The sequence below is a fragment of the Elgaria multicarinata genome, chromosome 7 (assembly GCF_023053635.1).
Source record: "Elgaria multicarinata webbii isolate HBS135686 ecotype San Diego chromosome 7, rElgMul1.1.pri, whole genome shotgun sequence".
Lineage (NCBI taxonomy): Eukaryota > Metazoa > Chordata > Lepidosauria > Squamata > Anguidae > Elgaria > Elgaria multicarinata.
The window spans coordinates 39,888,112-39,904,189 of NC_086177.1; the positions used below are offsets into that span (position 1 = coordinate 39,888,112).

Consider the following 16,078-nt stretch of genomic DNA (forward strand, 5'->3'; position numbering starts at 1 on the left):
CAACACACAAACACACCCCAGACCAATGAAGGCTGAACATCCTCAGTAGCTACAGAATGTTGAATGCCAGCTGGAAAGAGAAACAGAAAGTTGGTGCTGGGGATGGAATGGAAAATCAATGAGACAATAGATTCTTCCTTTTGGCCAACAAGCACCTTGAGTAACCAGATTCTACTCTCTTAGTCTCAGGGTCTGAACATCGGGAGACCTGGGAATCATAAATAGGTAATCACAGACGCTGCTAAAAATCTCATCCAAGTACTAATTTCTGACCAAAAAATAATGTTTGCATACACGTATCTGCAGCTGAATGAGAAATGGTATGTGTAAATGGATACTACATGCTGGAGATTTGCAGGTGTTGCCTCAGTCATACGATCAATAACAGCAGTGATTATTTCTCCAGGGTGTGGGAGTGGAAAGCATAGGGCTGAATTCAGTCTCCCCTTCTCCTCACCTTATAGGCCTGGTCTAGCCATGGCCTCTGTTGCTGAATGGGATTAGAGACTAAGCTAAATGCCCATGCACCATTCAGCTTCTGCACATATTCATAGCTGCATCAGGGTCATTGGCATAATGACATCTTATCAGACATTAATTCTTATAATAGAATAAGCATTATTCAGAAATGTTTACACAATACACACATAACACACAAATATCCAATACAGGTACTTACATCTTCCAGTGCTAACTGTTGGCAAAAAACAAAACAGCATGTTTAGCAGCCAAGTTATAAATTGACAATACAGCAACAAATATAGTAAACATTACGTCGAACTAATTGCCATCTGTTTATTTTCAATAGGTTTTGCAATTCTTTTTAAACTAAGGTGTTTAACTATAAATGAATGAGGTGACCTAGTACTCAGAAGCAGATATATTAAGCTTGGTCACATGTATTTTAAAGTATTACTACCCACACACTAACATGCAAAAAGACAATATGGCAATGACTTCCATTAAGGCTCTGTCCCAAAATCGACAGCATGCAAACAAAGCACTATCTTCTTCAAAGATTTGGCTATGTGCAGCAAATACCTTCCATAAATATCCAGAAGTTGCAAATCAAACGCCACAAGTAGAAAGCAATCCACAAAATGAGCCTATGCTCACACAATAAGTGCTGTCTAAAAATGAATTATTCACTGATTGACAAGTTATCAGCAACATTCTTTTTCAAGCCCTGTCCTAGTGCTGCTGACAGTGACAGCCCAATATGACATTAAGTATTCATGACAACCAAGGCACACTGAGACCACTGGCTTGCCTTCCAGGTATGAAAACAAAGCACCATATTGTGAAAGTTGGACATGTAGTAGGTCAATATATTTTCATCCACAAGGTTAATTACCATCAAGAGTGGTAATTAGTATAAGAAACTTTAGTACTTCGTAGCACAGAGATGGGAATTGCCCTTACATTTACATACATATATACATAAAGCTTTCTTTCTTCGTTACTAGGTAAGGTCTTTAAACAGTACAGATAACCCCTTGAATGATCAGAAGGCCATGGCTATATTGGGATCAAACTCAAAAAAGCCTTCATCAGGACAACCAATTTTGGAGTAGCCTGTTATCCTTTGAGCAAAGTGAAAATTAAATGTATTTATTATATGTTTCTCTTTAAAATTCAAGGTAACTCCTTCACTTCACATACTAAGCCATTTAAGCTCACTGGGACTGCTATGGTTAAAACACACATGTCAATCAGAAGTGACACTTGCTACATTGCTGTTAAACATGCACAGAAACATGTCAGCTAACACTTTTTTTATTAACTAAGTAAATACAGTATCTTTATTCAACATCTGTCCTTACTTCCTTTACTTTTCCCAGACAGATCTACATAAAAGATGCATTACAAATCAGGACTGCTGAATGCCAACACTGACATTGTGTAGTTTCACAACAGTTATATAAATTCCAGTCTAAACTGAAATTCTAGTCTGATTATTGTGTTGAACTTGACACCTGAGCCCTTCTACACAGAAGTTCTTGAAGTCCTGTTTCTTCACTTTCATTAGGAATATTTATTTTCATTTTTCAGAATTCCATTCCCCCATGTTCCTAAAGTGCAGTTCCCAAGCGCAGTCCCGCAAGCTTATTTCTTGCCTGCCGGATGCAAAAACTCAGACTCAAACTGGCTCAGTTCAGACAACGCATTTCTCAATGGTGGTTTTAGAACTTCACAGTGGAGATTGTACACCACCACTGAGAAATGGGATGTCTGGAGGGAAAACTCCACCACATGGCGGAGTTTTGTTTTTTTAGAAAACACTCCATGCTGAATATCCACATTGTACAGAGGAGAGTTCCTGCACAACCGTTGTGTTGTGTGGAGGGCTCCGTGGAGTTTTCCACTGCGTTGAGTTGACTTTTCCCACTGGCTACAGAGTTCCCTGGCAAGAGCAACAAAAGGAGTGAGTCTCACTCTAGGAGAGCCACTGGGCTTGGGTTTTTTGCAGCAATTGCTGATGGAATACCATCAAGAGGACTGGGGGAGGAGAGAGGGCAGAGGAACTATCAATCAAACTTTGCGTTGCCTTTTACTCAACTCCACAGGAGCCCACAGTCACACAACAGTGGAGTTAGAACATGTTGTGTGGTGAGTACCTCCTAAAACCTCAACTGTTGAGTGGAGTTTTCCCACTGCATAGAGAAACGTGTTGTCTGAACTGAGCCACTGTTTCTTCTTTTTCTGATGGTTTCTTTTTGTTTCTTCTTTTTCTGATGGTTTCTTTTTGTTTCTTCTTTTTTCCTGCTCCTTATATACACATAGGTAGAACACTTATTCACCCCACCCGCACCCCCATGTAACTGTGATTTGCATTCCCAGCTCTAGAAACAGAAGCCTATAGAGCTAATGTTTTTATTTTGCAGGGCAGATCAATATGACCCAAAACAATAAGATTTTGCTTATAGTTAATTCTCCAGAAAATTAGAAGCCAAAAGACTAAAGGTATTATAGCCCCTTACTAATTAGCTTGAGAGACTAATCATTCTGGCATAAGGTTTTGAAAGATAATAGCCTACTTCATCAGATGTGGTTAATGTTAAAGAGTACTTAAGATCCAGCCACGTTCTGTCTGTGAATATGGGCATAGGAGCCTATCGTTTCGTTGAGCTCAGGATCCCAAAAATGATTAATTCACATTGTCATATTATGCCTGACACCTCACAGTTCAAACGCTTTACAAAACCCCAACCTTGATATAGAGTAAGTCTAACAGCAAACTTGTTCAACAATTTCTCTTTTTCCTCGAATAACATGACATATGTCTAACCTGAAACTCAAATCCAAAATCCAATTCCTCATAAAAACATTCTGACTAAACCTTTTTATATTTTGAAGATTTCAACACAGCAGTGGATATTAAGCTGATCAGTTTGTTCAATGTACCATGGCCTAGCCAGTTCAGTACAATGGCCTATTCTATTCAGTCCTCCCAGGTAAACTGAGCATAAATATTTGTATTGCCTTAGGGCAGACTGGGGTCAAGAGAAGCAAATAGTCTGAGTGCAAGTTCTTTCTATCAGGTTCAAAGGCTATCAGGCAAATGAAAAGGACATTCAAGGTTCAGTAGCTAAAATCAAAGAGAGGCTAGCATCAAAGTTCTTAAAAAAAAAAAAAACACCCAGAACAAAGGAAAAGCTTATTCAGATTTATGAAATCACCATCCTTCACATAAGATTAGAAAGGATCCCAAAGCAATAATCATGTATGTGGTTGCTTTGCACTGGGTGCAAAAGTCCAATATTTTATGACTGGCTCAGAATGTTACAGATTGGTATGTGAGTTAGCGCCATTTATCAGCAATTTGCATCTTACATTTACCTATATGAAGGAGACTCCAGCACCTGCCTGGAATCACAAAGAACCTTTTGTGAGTACATGCACAGTATTTCAGGTATATCGAAAAGTTCAGACATACAATCGGGCAGGAAGTCTTTTGCTGCAGTGGCAAGGCTTACAACTGAAGATTGTGGTGGGAGGGGAGAAAATAGGGATCTATGCACATTGACAGAGTACAGAAACACTTGCCCCCACATCTCCAGCCCCTAGGACCATGCTATTGCCTTGAACCAGGCAAGCCTTTTTCCCTATATATTTCCTGTATTCTACCACTGCCTATTCCCCTCTGAACACACATGATTAGATGTGCTATTACTTTTATGTATCTATTTGAAATATTTCTTGGCTGCCTTTCAGGGCAGAAGCCTTCACAAGGCAGCTTACAACAATAACATACATATAAACAGTTAAAATATGAAAAGCAATAAAAACATAAACACAATAAAATAGCAAAACAACAACAACCCATAAACACAAAAACAATAAAGCCAGCAACAACAATGGCAACAGCAGCAACAACAGTAATACCATTAGAAGGCCACAGTAAAATAATATGTTTTCAAGGCCTTCTTAAAAGCTGAAAAAACAGAGCATGGCAAACCTCCAATGGGAGCTTGTGGGGCCACTGCAGAGAAGGCCCTCTCACATGTGATTACCCACCTAATTGCCCCACAGGTGAGCAAATGAGAAGAGCCTCTTGGATTTTAAAGTACAGGCAGGCTGATATGGGTGAAGGACCAGTCCATCTAGACAAGTGTGTCTGTACAATAGTATGCAGACTGGTGGAATCCCAGGGCAAGAAGGTGTGTTGGTGTACACAGACATCTCACCCTTTTATCAGTGTGGCCTCTTATATGGGCCGAAATGCTTTTGTTGGTATATATAGTATCTGAGTGCTCAACGCTGTGACTGGGCTGTTATCATTGTGAAGGATTAGTTGCAATTAGCAGTACATGTGTAAACTAGAAAGTATTGGCTTTGTTTTCTCAGGCTTGCTGGCCAACAGCACACTGAATCCTCAAGGTATTCATTTCAGAAAAATAACAGTGTTTGTATGGCTTGTTGAGCTAATTAGGTTACCAAGACACTAACTACCAAACAACTTAGTGAGATGCTATTCCAGAGCTTTAAGACATCCATCCAGGGCTTTAGGAGCTGGGTTTTTTCAGCCAGAATGAGAAATAACAAACCTCTTTTTTATTATTATTTTTTCTTTTATTCTACAACTCTCCAGCCACTCAACACATAACAGATGACACTTTTTATAGAAACCAAAAGCTTCATAGAACAAGCGTTACAGGTTTTAATGTCCCTTGCTTTTAAAATGTTTTCTTATCCTAGAAAGTAAGTTGGTTGCCATAATATTTATCACTTTACAGAATGATCCATTGGAATATGCTTTCAATAGCGTTCCAATTTTCCTAATTGAAATGCTTTCTTTAAGAGTTTGGTGTAAGTTTTCAGAACAGGAATCACCTTTACTTACTTCAGCTACCAGTTTACTTCAGCGTAAGTAATGGTGATTCCTGTTCTGAAAACTTACACTAGCCTCTTAAAGAAAGCATTTTAATTAGGAAAATCTGAACACTACTGAAAGCATATTCCATATTTTATGTTATGTATCTGTTCTTGATGCACGCTTGTATACTAACGCTTGATGTGGAGAAACTGATTCAGGATAGACAAAAGAAAGTATTTCTTCATACAATATATAATTAATTTATGAAAGTTACTGCCACAAGAGACGATGATGATGGCGACAATCTTAGATCACTATGTAAGGGAATTAGACTAATTCATGGAGGAAAATTTCAATGGCTACTAATCATGATGACTATATAAAACCTCCAGTTTCAGAGCCAATATGACTTTGACCACCACTTGCTAGGGAGCATCAATGGGAGAAGGTTTGAATCCGATAGATTGCTCCCTTGATGCTCATAAGCCTCTGAACTTGGAGGCTTTCAAGTAACCAATGCAGAGAAGGAGGTGCAGCAGTGGCAATCCTCACTTCTTGCTCTGCATTTCAGCTAGATGGGGGGTTTTCACCCATCTAGCTGGGGCATCTTGGATGGGAAGGGAAGGAGTCTGGAGAGGGCTTGGGATACCTTGTAAGCCGGCCTCTCCAGACCTCTCTCCTCCCTACCTACTGGAACTCCCTTTTATCTCCCCTCTGAGGTGGCTTTTGCAACCTTGGAGAGGCAGCAGATGTGATTATCTCCATGCGAGCTGTGAAGGGGAGGGGTGGTTGGGGACCACAGATTCCTGGGTTCAAGGTTGGAGCTCCATCTCTGACCTTGGATCCAGAAATCCAAAGTATCCTACGCCCACCCTCCCAGACACTGTCTAGGGGCCATAGGATTGCTCCCTAAGAACAGGTGTCTTCATTCTCCATCAAAAATTGTGCTCTCTGTGGCACAGAAGTTCATTCAAAGATTCCACTAACATAGGTTACAGACATGCTGATGTCTGTAACCAAAATTATTGAGACAATATGATTAGTCTGTCTGACTTGCAGGAAATAATCACTGTGTAATATTAATGTTCTATTTTATATCAGTGCTAAATAACCTCAACTACAGTGAGAATTCTATTCACTAAGCAGTCCTTGCTTTCACTCTTCTTTCCAGTCTTTGCTCTAGGGAAACAGATTCCCTGAATAGGACAAGGGATCCACAGCAACAAAGAAAAAACAAAAACAAACAAAAATTCAGAAGAGACTGGATTTTAACTTCAGAATACATCTAAAGTTGATATAAACTATTTATAAAGATTCAACTCATACCTCACAAAACCAATGGCTTCCATTATTAATAGGAATCCAAAGCATAACTGGAGCTTCTAAACATACAGGACCCATAGTTTAGAGCTTCTATGTTTTCATCTTCCATCAGCTCAGACCTTGAGTTTCTAATTACATGGCTTGGGACCACAATACCTGATGGAACGCCTCTCCCGACATGAACCTACCTGTATACTACGCTCAACATCTAAAGTCCTCCTCCAAGTGCCTACTCCAAGGGAAGCTCGGAGGATGGCAACAAGGGAGAGGACCTTTTAAGTGGTGGCCCCCCAATTATGGAATGATCTCCCCGATGAGGCTCACCTGACGCCAACATTGTTATCTTTTCAGTGTCAGGTCAAGACTTTTCTCTTCTCCCAGGCATTTAACAACATATGCTGAGTTTTGTTTTTTTTAACTGACCCCAAAATAGTTGTTTTAAATGGATATTGTTGTTTTAATGCTTTTGATGGTTTTAAATTTTTGTATATTTGTTTTTAATGTTCACTGTTTTTAAACTGCCCAGAGAGCTTTGGTTATGGAGCAGTATATAAATGTAATAAATAAATGAATTTGCAGAAGCCTCTGGAGGCAAAGCAATGACCATAACTATGATTTGCCAATCATGCAAACAGTTTGCAAACTTTTAAACCATGACTTATGACTCTGTTTCACAAACGCAGGTCGCCACGGTTCTCAGTTCAGATGTTACACCATGGTCTAGCATGTGATCTGAACTAAGCCAAAGAAACAACAAGAGGACTAAGACAAGAGTGAGGAGGTATGAGCCTCAATTTTATGTGCTCAGTCCTCCCCTTGCCCCCTGCTTTGCATGTGTGGAAAGAAGTTCAGGGTCATAATTGGTCTGCAAAATCAGGATCCCAAAACAGAATCAAATAATGATTTAGGATCCTGTTTTGCAGGCAAACTTCAATTTGAACAAACCATAGTTGGTCAAGTCTCAGCAAAATGAAAAACTATGGTTTGCAGCAAACCACAATGGGAAGCTTCTAATATTTTATTAGAATGTAAGACTATGCGGCAGGGTCTTGCTATTTACTGTTTTACTCTGTACGGCACCATGTACATTGATGGTGCTATATAAATAAATAAATAAATAAATAAATAAATAAATAATAATAATAATAATAATAATATTTCCTGACTAAAATCTGTAGGACAGATTGCAGACAGCCATCACCATGCTCTTGCACACAAAGGAAGTGAGAAGAGGAAGAGGGAGCAAGCAAGCCCAGCTTTCTGTAATGTCAAAATGCAGCCAGTGTATACCAGTCAGTGTATAGCTGTCCATCAATTATCTGTCCTACAGATTTCAGCCAGAAGTGGATAGAAGGCAGACTGTGGTACATCAATTACCTCTGGACTTTGATCTGAATCAGCAAGGCACTTTCTATGTTTTTATTCAGGAGTTCATGCTCAGGAGTTGTGCCTTAATAGTTAAGAGATCCTGAATATGAACTCCTGTTTTGTACATTTAAAACCCATCAGTAGATCATGGGATTCTAATTAAAAATATAGACTACAGACGTCTGAAATTAGTTTTCCCCCATTTTAGTCATATATAATTTACATGTGTTACAGAACTGGAGGGAGGAGGCAGCTAAAGTAAAACGACAGAGAACGCAAGTTCCAAATAATGCATTTTCTGTGTTTTATTTGAGTTCTCCCCAATCATACAAGCACAAGCTGGTTTGTTGTGGTGCCACCCAATGCAGTCACATTATAGACGGTAAGCAGGTGGAGAGATGCACGATCAGAATCTGGTTGTAACCCACTCTGAGATATTCAAGAGAAAGTGAAATACAAGTGTGTGTGTGTGTGTGTGTGTGTGTATGAGAGAGAGAGAGAGAGAGAGAGAGGACTTTACTCTTCAAAGAAAAGCCCCAATATTGCACTAGGTTCATAGAGTTATAGAATAGTAGAGTTGGAAGGAAGATATAAGGCCATCGAGTCCAACCCCCTGCTCAATGCAGGAATCCACCTCTTGAAAGCCTCTAGTGTGGGAGAGCCCACGACCTCCCTAGGTAACTGGTTCCAATGTTGTTCTGCTCTAACAGTCAGGAAGTTTTTCCTGATGTCCAGCCAGAATCTGGCTTCCTGTAACTTGAGCCCATTATTCCATGTCCTGCACTCTGGGATGATCGAGAAGAGATCCTGGCCCTCCTCTGTGTGACAACCTTTCATTATTATTATTATTATTTATTTATTTATATAGCACCATCAATGTACAAGTATTTGAAGAGTGCTATCATGTCTCCCCTCAATCTTCTCTTCTCCAGGATAAACATGCCCAGTTCAGAAGTCCAAAAGATGACTAGTGAGATACATTCTTTGATTCTAGTTTAATTATTCTCAAATAAACATTACTTACTGTTTCTGTTCATTAAATATGAGAAATAAGTAGAGTCTGCCCAAACATTTGTGTTCATTGATCGTTGATAATGAAAGGGCCATAGCTCAGTGGTAGAACTCATGCTTTGCATGAAGAAGGTCTCAGGTTCAGACCCTGACAACTCCAGGTAGGACTAGAAAAGACTACTCTGTGAAACCCAGGAGCACAGGCAATACTGAACTACATGAACTTATATAAAGCAGTTTCCTATGTTCCTAATATCTTACTGCTCTTTTAACAGAAATCAAATGGAAACTCTTGGAAAAGGAGGGGAAAAGCAGACTTCAGGGCAAATGGGTTTGAGTTATTAGCGCCTGTATTATTCTGTTTCGACCTCTGTCGAGCTGTTGAAGTGACTCTTACAATGCAATCCTCTACATGTCTACTCAGAAGTAATCCCCTTTATATTCAATAGAATTTACTCCCAGCTGAGTACAGAATTCCAGACTAAATCAATAACAGTTTGATTTGTCTGTATTCCCTAGACTGAAGAGTAACACACACTGATACTAATCGTTAAATGTATAAATTATTACATTACCTCATTATTAATTTCTATAGGCCTTTTCTTCAGCTCCCCAATGTCCAAGTAGCTGAAAATCAACAAAAGAATACAGTTTACTTACAGGTGGAACCTTTCAATGCCCTTTTCCAGAATACTCTTTTCATTCCCTGGTCCTCTGCTTCTGCCCCCACCCACCCCAAACAATGAATCAGCATTCCATGCCCACGGAGCATGGCCTTTGGGGGAAATTTTCCCTCTTCTTTTTTTTTTTCCTAACTTTTTTGTTGTACTTTTATAAACCCTGAGGTTCCCCCAAGCCTTCTGATTCCTCCCTCTTATGCATAGGTGGTGCCATATTCGGATCAACACTTGAAGAATGAGTTTGCTCTTAGTATATAGGATAGCTAAATATAACTGCATTGTGACACTTCCTCATATTCAATAAATGAACACAAGTTGGATAAACTCTAGGGAATGGTCCAAATGATATCTGTTAAAAAGAATCATTATTTACAGCACAATCCTATACATGTCTACTCAAAAGAAAGATTCATTGAGTTCAATGGGATTTACTCCCAGGTAAGTGGGTATGGGATTTCAGCCTAAATAGCATTAACTGCCTTTAATTTCGACAGAGGGAGCAGGCAGATATATCACATATCAGAACAAGGTTTTCTGCTTGTTTGATGATGAACACATAACACATACATAAGACATAATCAAATTTTGCCTTGCACTAAAGGAAATGAGAAATAGGGTGGACCATTTTGTCCTTGATTGCCATTGTACTTTACATCAGTATTTTAATTTATATTCTACAAATACAAATTTATCTCCCGGAATAGAAATCAAAATACTAATGTAATGTACAATAGCAATCAAGGACAAAATGGTCCTCCTTATTTCTCCATTTCCTTCAGTGCAAGGCAAAATTTGATTATATCTTATGTATGTGCTAATATTTATCATCAGGCAGAAAACTTTGTCATATAACTGTATTTAAAAGTAGCATCTTCTCCCACTAGCTAAAGATAAATGGAAAGTGGATGGAACTTGATACTTCCTTAAAACTTTCATTGAAGCTCTGAAACATTTCAAAACTTTCTTAGTCCCCAGTGCCTGTGATTGTGAACTGTGGACATAAAAATAGAACGTCTTTATAGGTAGAAAAGCTTCTCATTCTACAAAGGCTCCACAACCTCTCCCTGTCTTGCACATATTTATCCTCTCATAAAAATGAACCTTAATGCAATTATCTACAATACTCTTAAGAACACACTATTAAGAAACTGTTGTCTGCAGGATCCATTCAGTTCAGCTAAAGCTTCTCCTGCTTACATTGGAGATCAAACATACTTTTAAGAACCAATAGCTATGCCACTCAGTTAACATTACAGATTGATAGAACTGCCATATAGTTTAAGCCTGAACTAGCTTTTATTTTTATGTTAAAAATTATATTATGCCTGAACAAAATTCTGTAACTGAAAACCCAAATTCTGCAACTCAATTGAGTTGAACATATATCCAATTGTTTGTTTTAAGCCTGTGGGTCTTATATTTTGTACAATGGTTTGAATATCTATTTTTTAGCAAATAACAATAAAAAACATAAAACATAAAAATACAATCACAATTTGAGGCAAATGCAATGCACCTATCATTTGTAAATTTGTGTGATATATTCCACTTGCATAATTTGGCATTTATGAAAAATTTGGGATTTTGGGTACCACTTTTTTATTTTTAGTAAATTGATTAAATAAGAATCTAAATATGAGGGAAGGGCATAGGCAGCAGATTTGGTAATGGAGAAGATATCCTGAGTGACAAAAAATCCTAGTGACAAATGATATCAGGCATTAGTTTCTTAGCATTAATTTGAAGAACCCAAAAGGGTTTTCCTTCTAACCAAAGGGAACAGATCTGCTCTTTAAAAAAGAACATCCTGCAGGTCCTAACAAATGTTGCATTAAGTAAATTGTACTTATATTATAAACCAATAACAGACAATTTGAACGAATAAGAGTATTACAGGGTATATTTATTCCATAAACATGTATCAGGTTTCTATTAGTTTGACTATCATGGTTTTCCCCAAAGAATCTTAGGAGTTGTAGTTTGGTGTGTCTACTGAAAATTTTCTGTTAAAGAACTTTAAATCCCCTCAGAGCAAAACTGTTTCCAGGATTTCCTAGTAGGAGAAATGATTGTTAAACCACCTTATATTTTGTAGGTAACAGCAGATATTTAGCATTTAAGCCAGGTCTTAGAGCTCAGATTCTAACAGACTTAGTTAGAAAAGCAATTAGGGCTGCAATCCTCTGCATATCTATCTGGAAGAAAGCCCTATTTTATTTTATTTTTAAAAAAGATTTACTTCCATTTCTCTGTAGTCCATGTTTGTCTATGTCATAGAGATAAAACACATAGAACCTAACAATGCAATCCTATACATGTCTATTCAGATGTGAAATCCTGTATATGTCTACTCAGGAGTAAATCCTACTGAGTTCAGTGTGACTTATTCCCAAGTAAGTGTATATTAGGTGGCCAGATACAAAAGTGAGCAAGCTCTTGCACTTTTATTTATTTATTTATTTATTTATTACATTTATATACCGCCCCATAGCTGAAGCTCTCTGGGCGGTTTACTAGTTGTATAGAAGAGGAAATCTCAGCAGCCATACCTTACATGATAAGCTGCTCCTGCTGAAATGCCCTCTTCTACACAAGTGTTTAAGGTCCAGGAGCCTTTTGCATCTGGCCATCTTGTGTATATAGGATTGCAGCCTTAGATACAAAAACATCTCCTATAATTACCAGTAAAAATACCACAAAATAGCCTCACATGTTCCATCAGTGATGATAGAACAGAAGTTTTTCAACCAATTCTACCTTCTATTCTATGGAAGATGATAGAAATACTTGAAGGGAATGGGAAACCAGGTAGATGAAGTGGAAAAACCTTCCATTTTTAAGTTGGTAATAAATATTAACTTTCTCTTTATATTTCCAGAACAAAAGAGGATTGTATATCAATGTCAGAATCATAGAATAGTAGAGCTGGAAGGGGCCTATAAGGCCATCGAGTCCAACCTCCCTGCTCAACTTCAAGGCACTTGGATACTACAGTTTAAAAGATAACATAGCTCAGTTTCTACTACTCACTTGAGTTTTTTGAAGGCCTCCCTGCCACCGGCAACGTAGTGCTCTCCACTCTGAATGTCATCTAGTTGCCGGATGCGGTGCCCACCACGAGGTGTGTAAATATTCCGCACAGCCCCAAAAGAAGCATTCACTCCACCTGTCACTTCTTTTAAGAAGACATCAAAACTAGACACCTTCTTCTCATGGATGACCACACGTCGCCCTGGGAAGAATGGGTCTCCATTGCGATACACCATCACACTCTTCACCACTGGCTGTGACAGACATGTTGGCTTGGTGCTGGGACTACTCATAGCTGAGCTTCAACCTGTCTCTTCTGGTTCCTGCTTCTAAGGGACACTTCTGTCTGCACACCTGTTGATTCAACAAGAACAGGTTTATTTTTCCCCAGAGTCGTTCTCCAGCAGACTTGATCAAATTCCTTTTGCAATACATGAACTGCGCACAGATATACAGCAAGGCTGACACACTGAGACCACCACCACTGGTATCTCTCTCCCTAAAAGAACCAGAGAGACTCTCCCTAAGGTTTCAATTTCAATACAGTTTAAAGAGCACCCTCTGCTAGGCAACCAGTTCTTGCCACTCTCTCGAGAATGGTAAAATCATCATGAGTTTCTTTTCCTACATACTCACACAAACTACGGCTGCAAAAGAGAAAAAGTGACTGAGCATAGTAAAGAAACCACAACTTCCATAGCACCTAGCCATGTTCTTCCTCCACATATTTTTCCTACCCCCACCTTCTTCATCAATCTTCTGTTTCTCCTTCATCCTCAAAATCAGCCATGAGGAGGCCTGCAAGGCCACAGTAAAATTATTCTGAAAGCAACAACACAGATATAGCAAGATAAATAGAGCAGAGGAGGAGATTATCAAATATTGGAGGTAAAAAACATTCTTTATTTCAGCTGGCAGCATTTGACTGGGAGTAGGGAAAGGAAACAGGCAGAAAACGGAAATAGTAGAAGCCAGAAAGGATACAATGTATGCTAAATTATTACAATTTTTGCAGCGACTTTTAATTGCCAAACTCTGTTAATACCTTAACAGAAACATTTTCAATGGGACAAGAGATGGGAAACAAAGATGACCCAGGAGTGTGAGACACAGCAGAGTTTTTAAAATTATTTAATTATTGCTTAGCTGGCACATGCAGAGCTCTGTGTTCTTGAATCTCCCTTCTACCTCAGATGCAGCACAGAACAGAATAGTAGAGTTCTACAGTGGCTGAAGGGGCTGTACCATTTCAGACTGCAGGTAAAGGATACCATGTCAACAGCCCCAACATACAAAGAAATCCCTGCAAGTAGAGCATTAGCATATCAGGAGAGAAAGGTTTTAGCCTAGCTAGTTTTGTACTCATAGGGAGGGGTGTGTGGTTCTTTCCTCTGCCTTTTTTAACATAGGGAAGCGTTAAAAATGTGATTCGCTAGTTTCCAGTCCGAAGGGATAGAGTTCATTCTATCACTTCAAGATGCTATATCTCATTTCCACTATCGCATTCCATCACATTCCATTCATCCACATACTTGTCCTCCAATATACAGGCACTCTTCCATCAACTTGATATATGAGTGATTAATTTTTACAGCAATCAGTCCCAGGGATCAAGGGTAAGTCACACCCTCTGACTGGAACCCTTGCTATGTGCATCTGATGTATGGGGTTTGACTGTGGCTACTGACTGAGAAAGCACAGAAGCATTCTCGTTGTATTACTACTTGATATGATCCAGGACATGGATTCTGATGAGCTCTGATTTATTTATTTATATTATTATTATTATTATTATTATTATTATTATTATTAACATGTATATCCCACATCCCCCCCCCCAAAGGAATCCAGGGTGATGTACATAATCCTCCTCTCAATTTTATCCTCATAACAGCAACCCTGTGAGATAGGATGGGCTGAAAATCTGAGACTGGCCCAAAGTCACCCAATGAGCTTCCATGCTGAGTGGGGACTAGAACCCGGATCTCCTGCCTCCCAGTCCAACACTCTAGCCACTGCTCCACACTGGCTCTCAAATGAAACTGATTTAAATTCAGTTTCAATCTTCAATGGACCATGGAATGCTGACATTACCAGAAAAAAGGGGGGAAGGCCAAAGAGAGTTTGGCCTCTGTCTTTTGAGATCCCTCCCCACCCCCACCAGCTGTTTCTAGAAGGCTAAGCAGGGTCATGATATGGCTAAAGTTGTGGAAAGGGGAGTTGGGGACGTAAGATTTTATTAAGCATCCCACAACTTTTCTCCCAACATCCAAGGACTGCTATAGCCACCCATTTTGCATGCCCTTCTCAACTTTTGCTAAGGGATCATCATGCCTTTTGTAGCTACATGTGCCTTCAACAGAAATGACCGTGTTCACTTGCTTTCCCTTTTCTTTCAAATGGCTCCAAACAGATTCAGTGCCTCCCCTCGCCCCCACCCCACCCGCAACTTCATCTTACTTCTTTCTATGAGGCTCTCTGCATTTCACCAACAGTTTGGGAAACGCAGGTCGATTAGAGGTTGGTCTCAAATGAGTGTCTTCCTCCTTTCCCCCGGCCCAAATACACACACACACGGCACTAAAAGCAGCCACGCTGCTTGCGTCCACGTGTTTAGTGCAGGATAAAGAGGCAGTTTGCAACCACAACGCCCATTGAATCTAGCCAATGTCGACTTTACATTCACATGACCTGTGGACTACAAAACGCGCGTTTAGTGGCATACTGTGCGAGAATGCCCCGAAAGACACAAACCAGGAAAAAGAAGACAGTACACAGTGCAAACGAGGGGAATGAGTTTCTGTAGAGAACAGAGAGAGGAGAAAGGGGAACAGCACCTGAGCACAGCCAAGTCCAAATCCTTCTTCTCTCTGGATCGGACTGCCCTCTCTCCACCTAGCACTGGCTCAGCTTTTAGCACCATGAGCGTTACCAAAGGTCTGTAAGCGGCGGCTGTGGCTGCTGTCGCTGCCCCAGAATACCTGACTCATTCTCCACTCTGGGCCTCCCCAGGGTAACAGAGAGGGAAGTGCAGGCTTCTTGCACTTGGTTTGCTGCTGCTGCTACTGCTGCTGCTCGGGGAACTTCTGCTCCCAGGGGAGGAGGAGAAAGCTGTTATTATTTTTCCCCACCCTGCCGTTTCCATAGCAACACACACATAGCTCAAGAGCAAGGGGGGCAGAGCAGCCAGTGCAAGAAAACGGGAGACGCCGCACCGGTGCAGCTTTCAGGGGCGTCCCCAGGGAGCGTCGGGGCAATGTTATTTCCCCGGTTTTCTTCGAGACGGACGTGATAGAAAGTGAGGAGAGTTAGAAGGCGAGGGAGGGAGGGAGGCGAGGGAGGGGGAGTA

General features: G+C 39.9%; 1 protein-coding gene across 4 annotated transcripts in view; it reads right to left on the reverse strand.

Moving 5' to 3' along the window:
* DCDC2 (doublecortin domain containing 2) overlaps positions 1-15,787 on the reverse strand; it is a 44,793-nt gene extending 29,006 nt beyond the window's left edge. For 3 of the 4 annotated variants that reach the window (XM_063129785.1, XM_063129783.1, XM_063129786.1), the window contains exons 1-3: positions 15,567-15,787; positions 12,730-13,083; positions 9,595-9,646 (exon numbers count right to left, since the gene is read on the reverse strand). In XM_063129785.1, coding sequence (XP_062985855.1) covers positions 9,595-9,646; positions 12,730-13,022 — 345 coding nt within the window. In that variant the 5' untranslated portion in view covers positions 13,023-13,083; positions 15,567-15,787. The remainder of the gene's footprint in view (positions 1-9,594; positions 9,647-12,729; positions 13,084-15,566) is intronic. The other variant, XM_063129784.1, reaches the window with a different exon arrangement.
* Between the last annotated feature and the right edge of the window lie 291 nt (positions 15,788-16,078).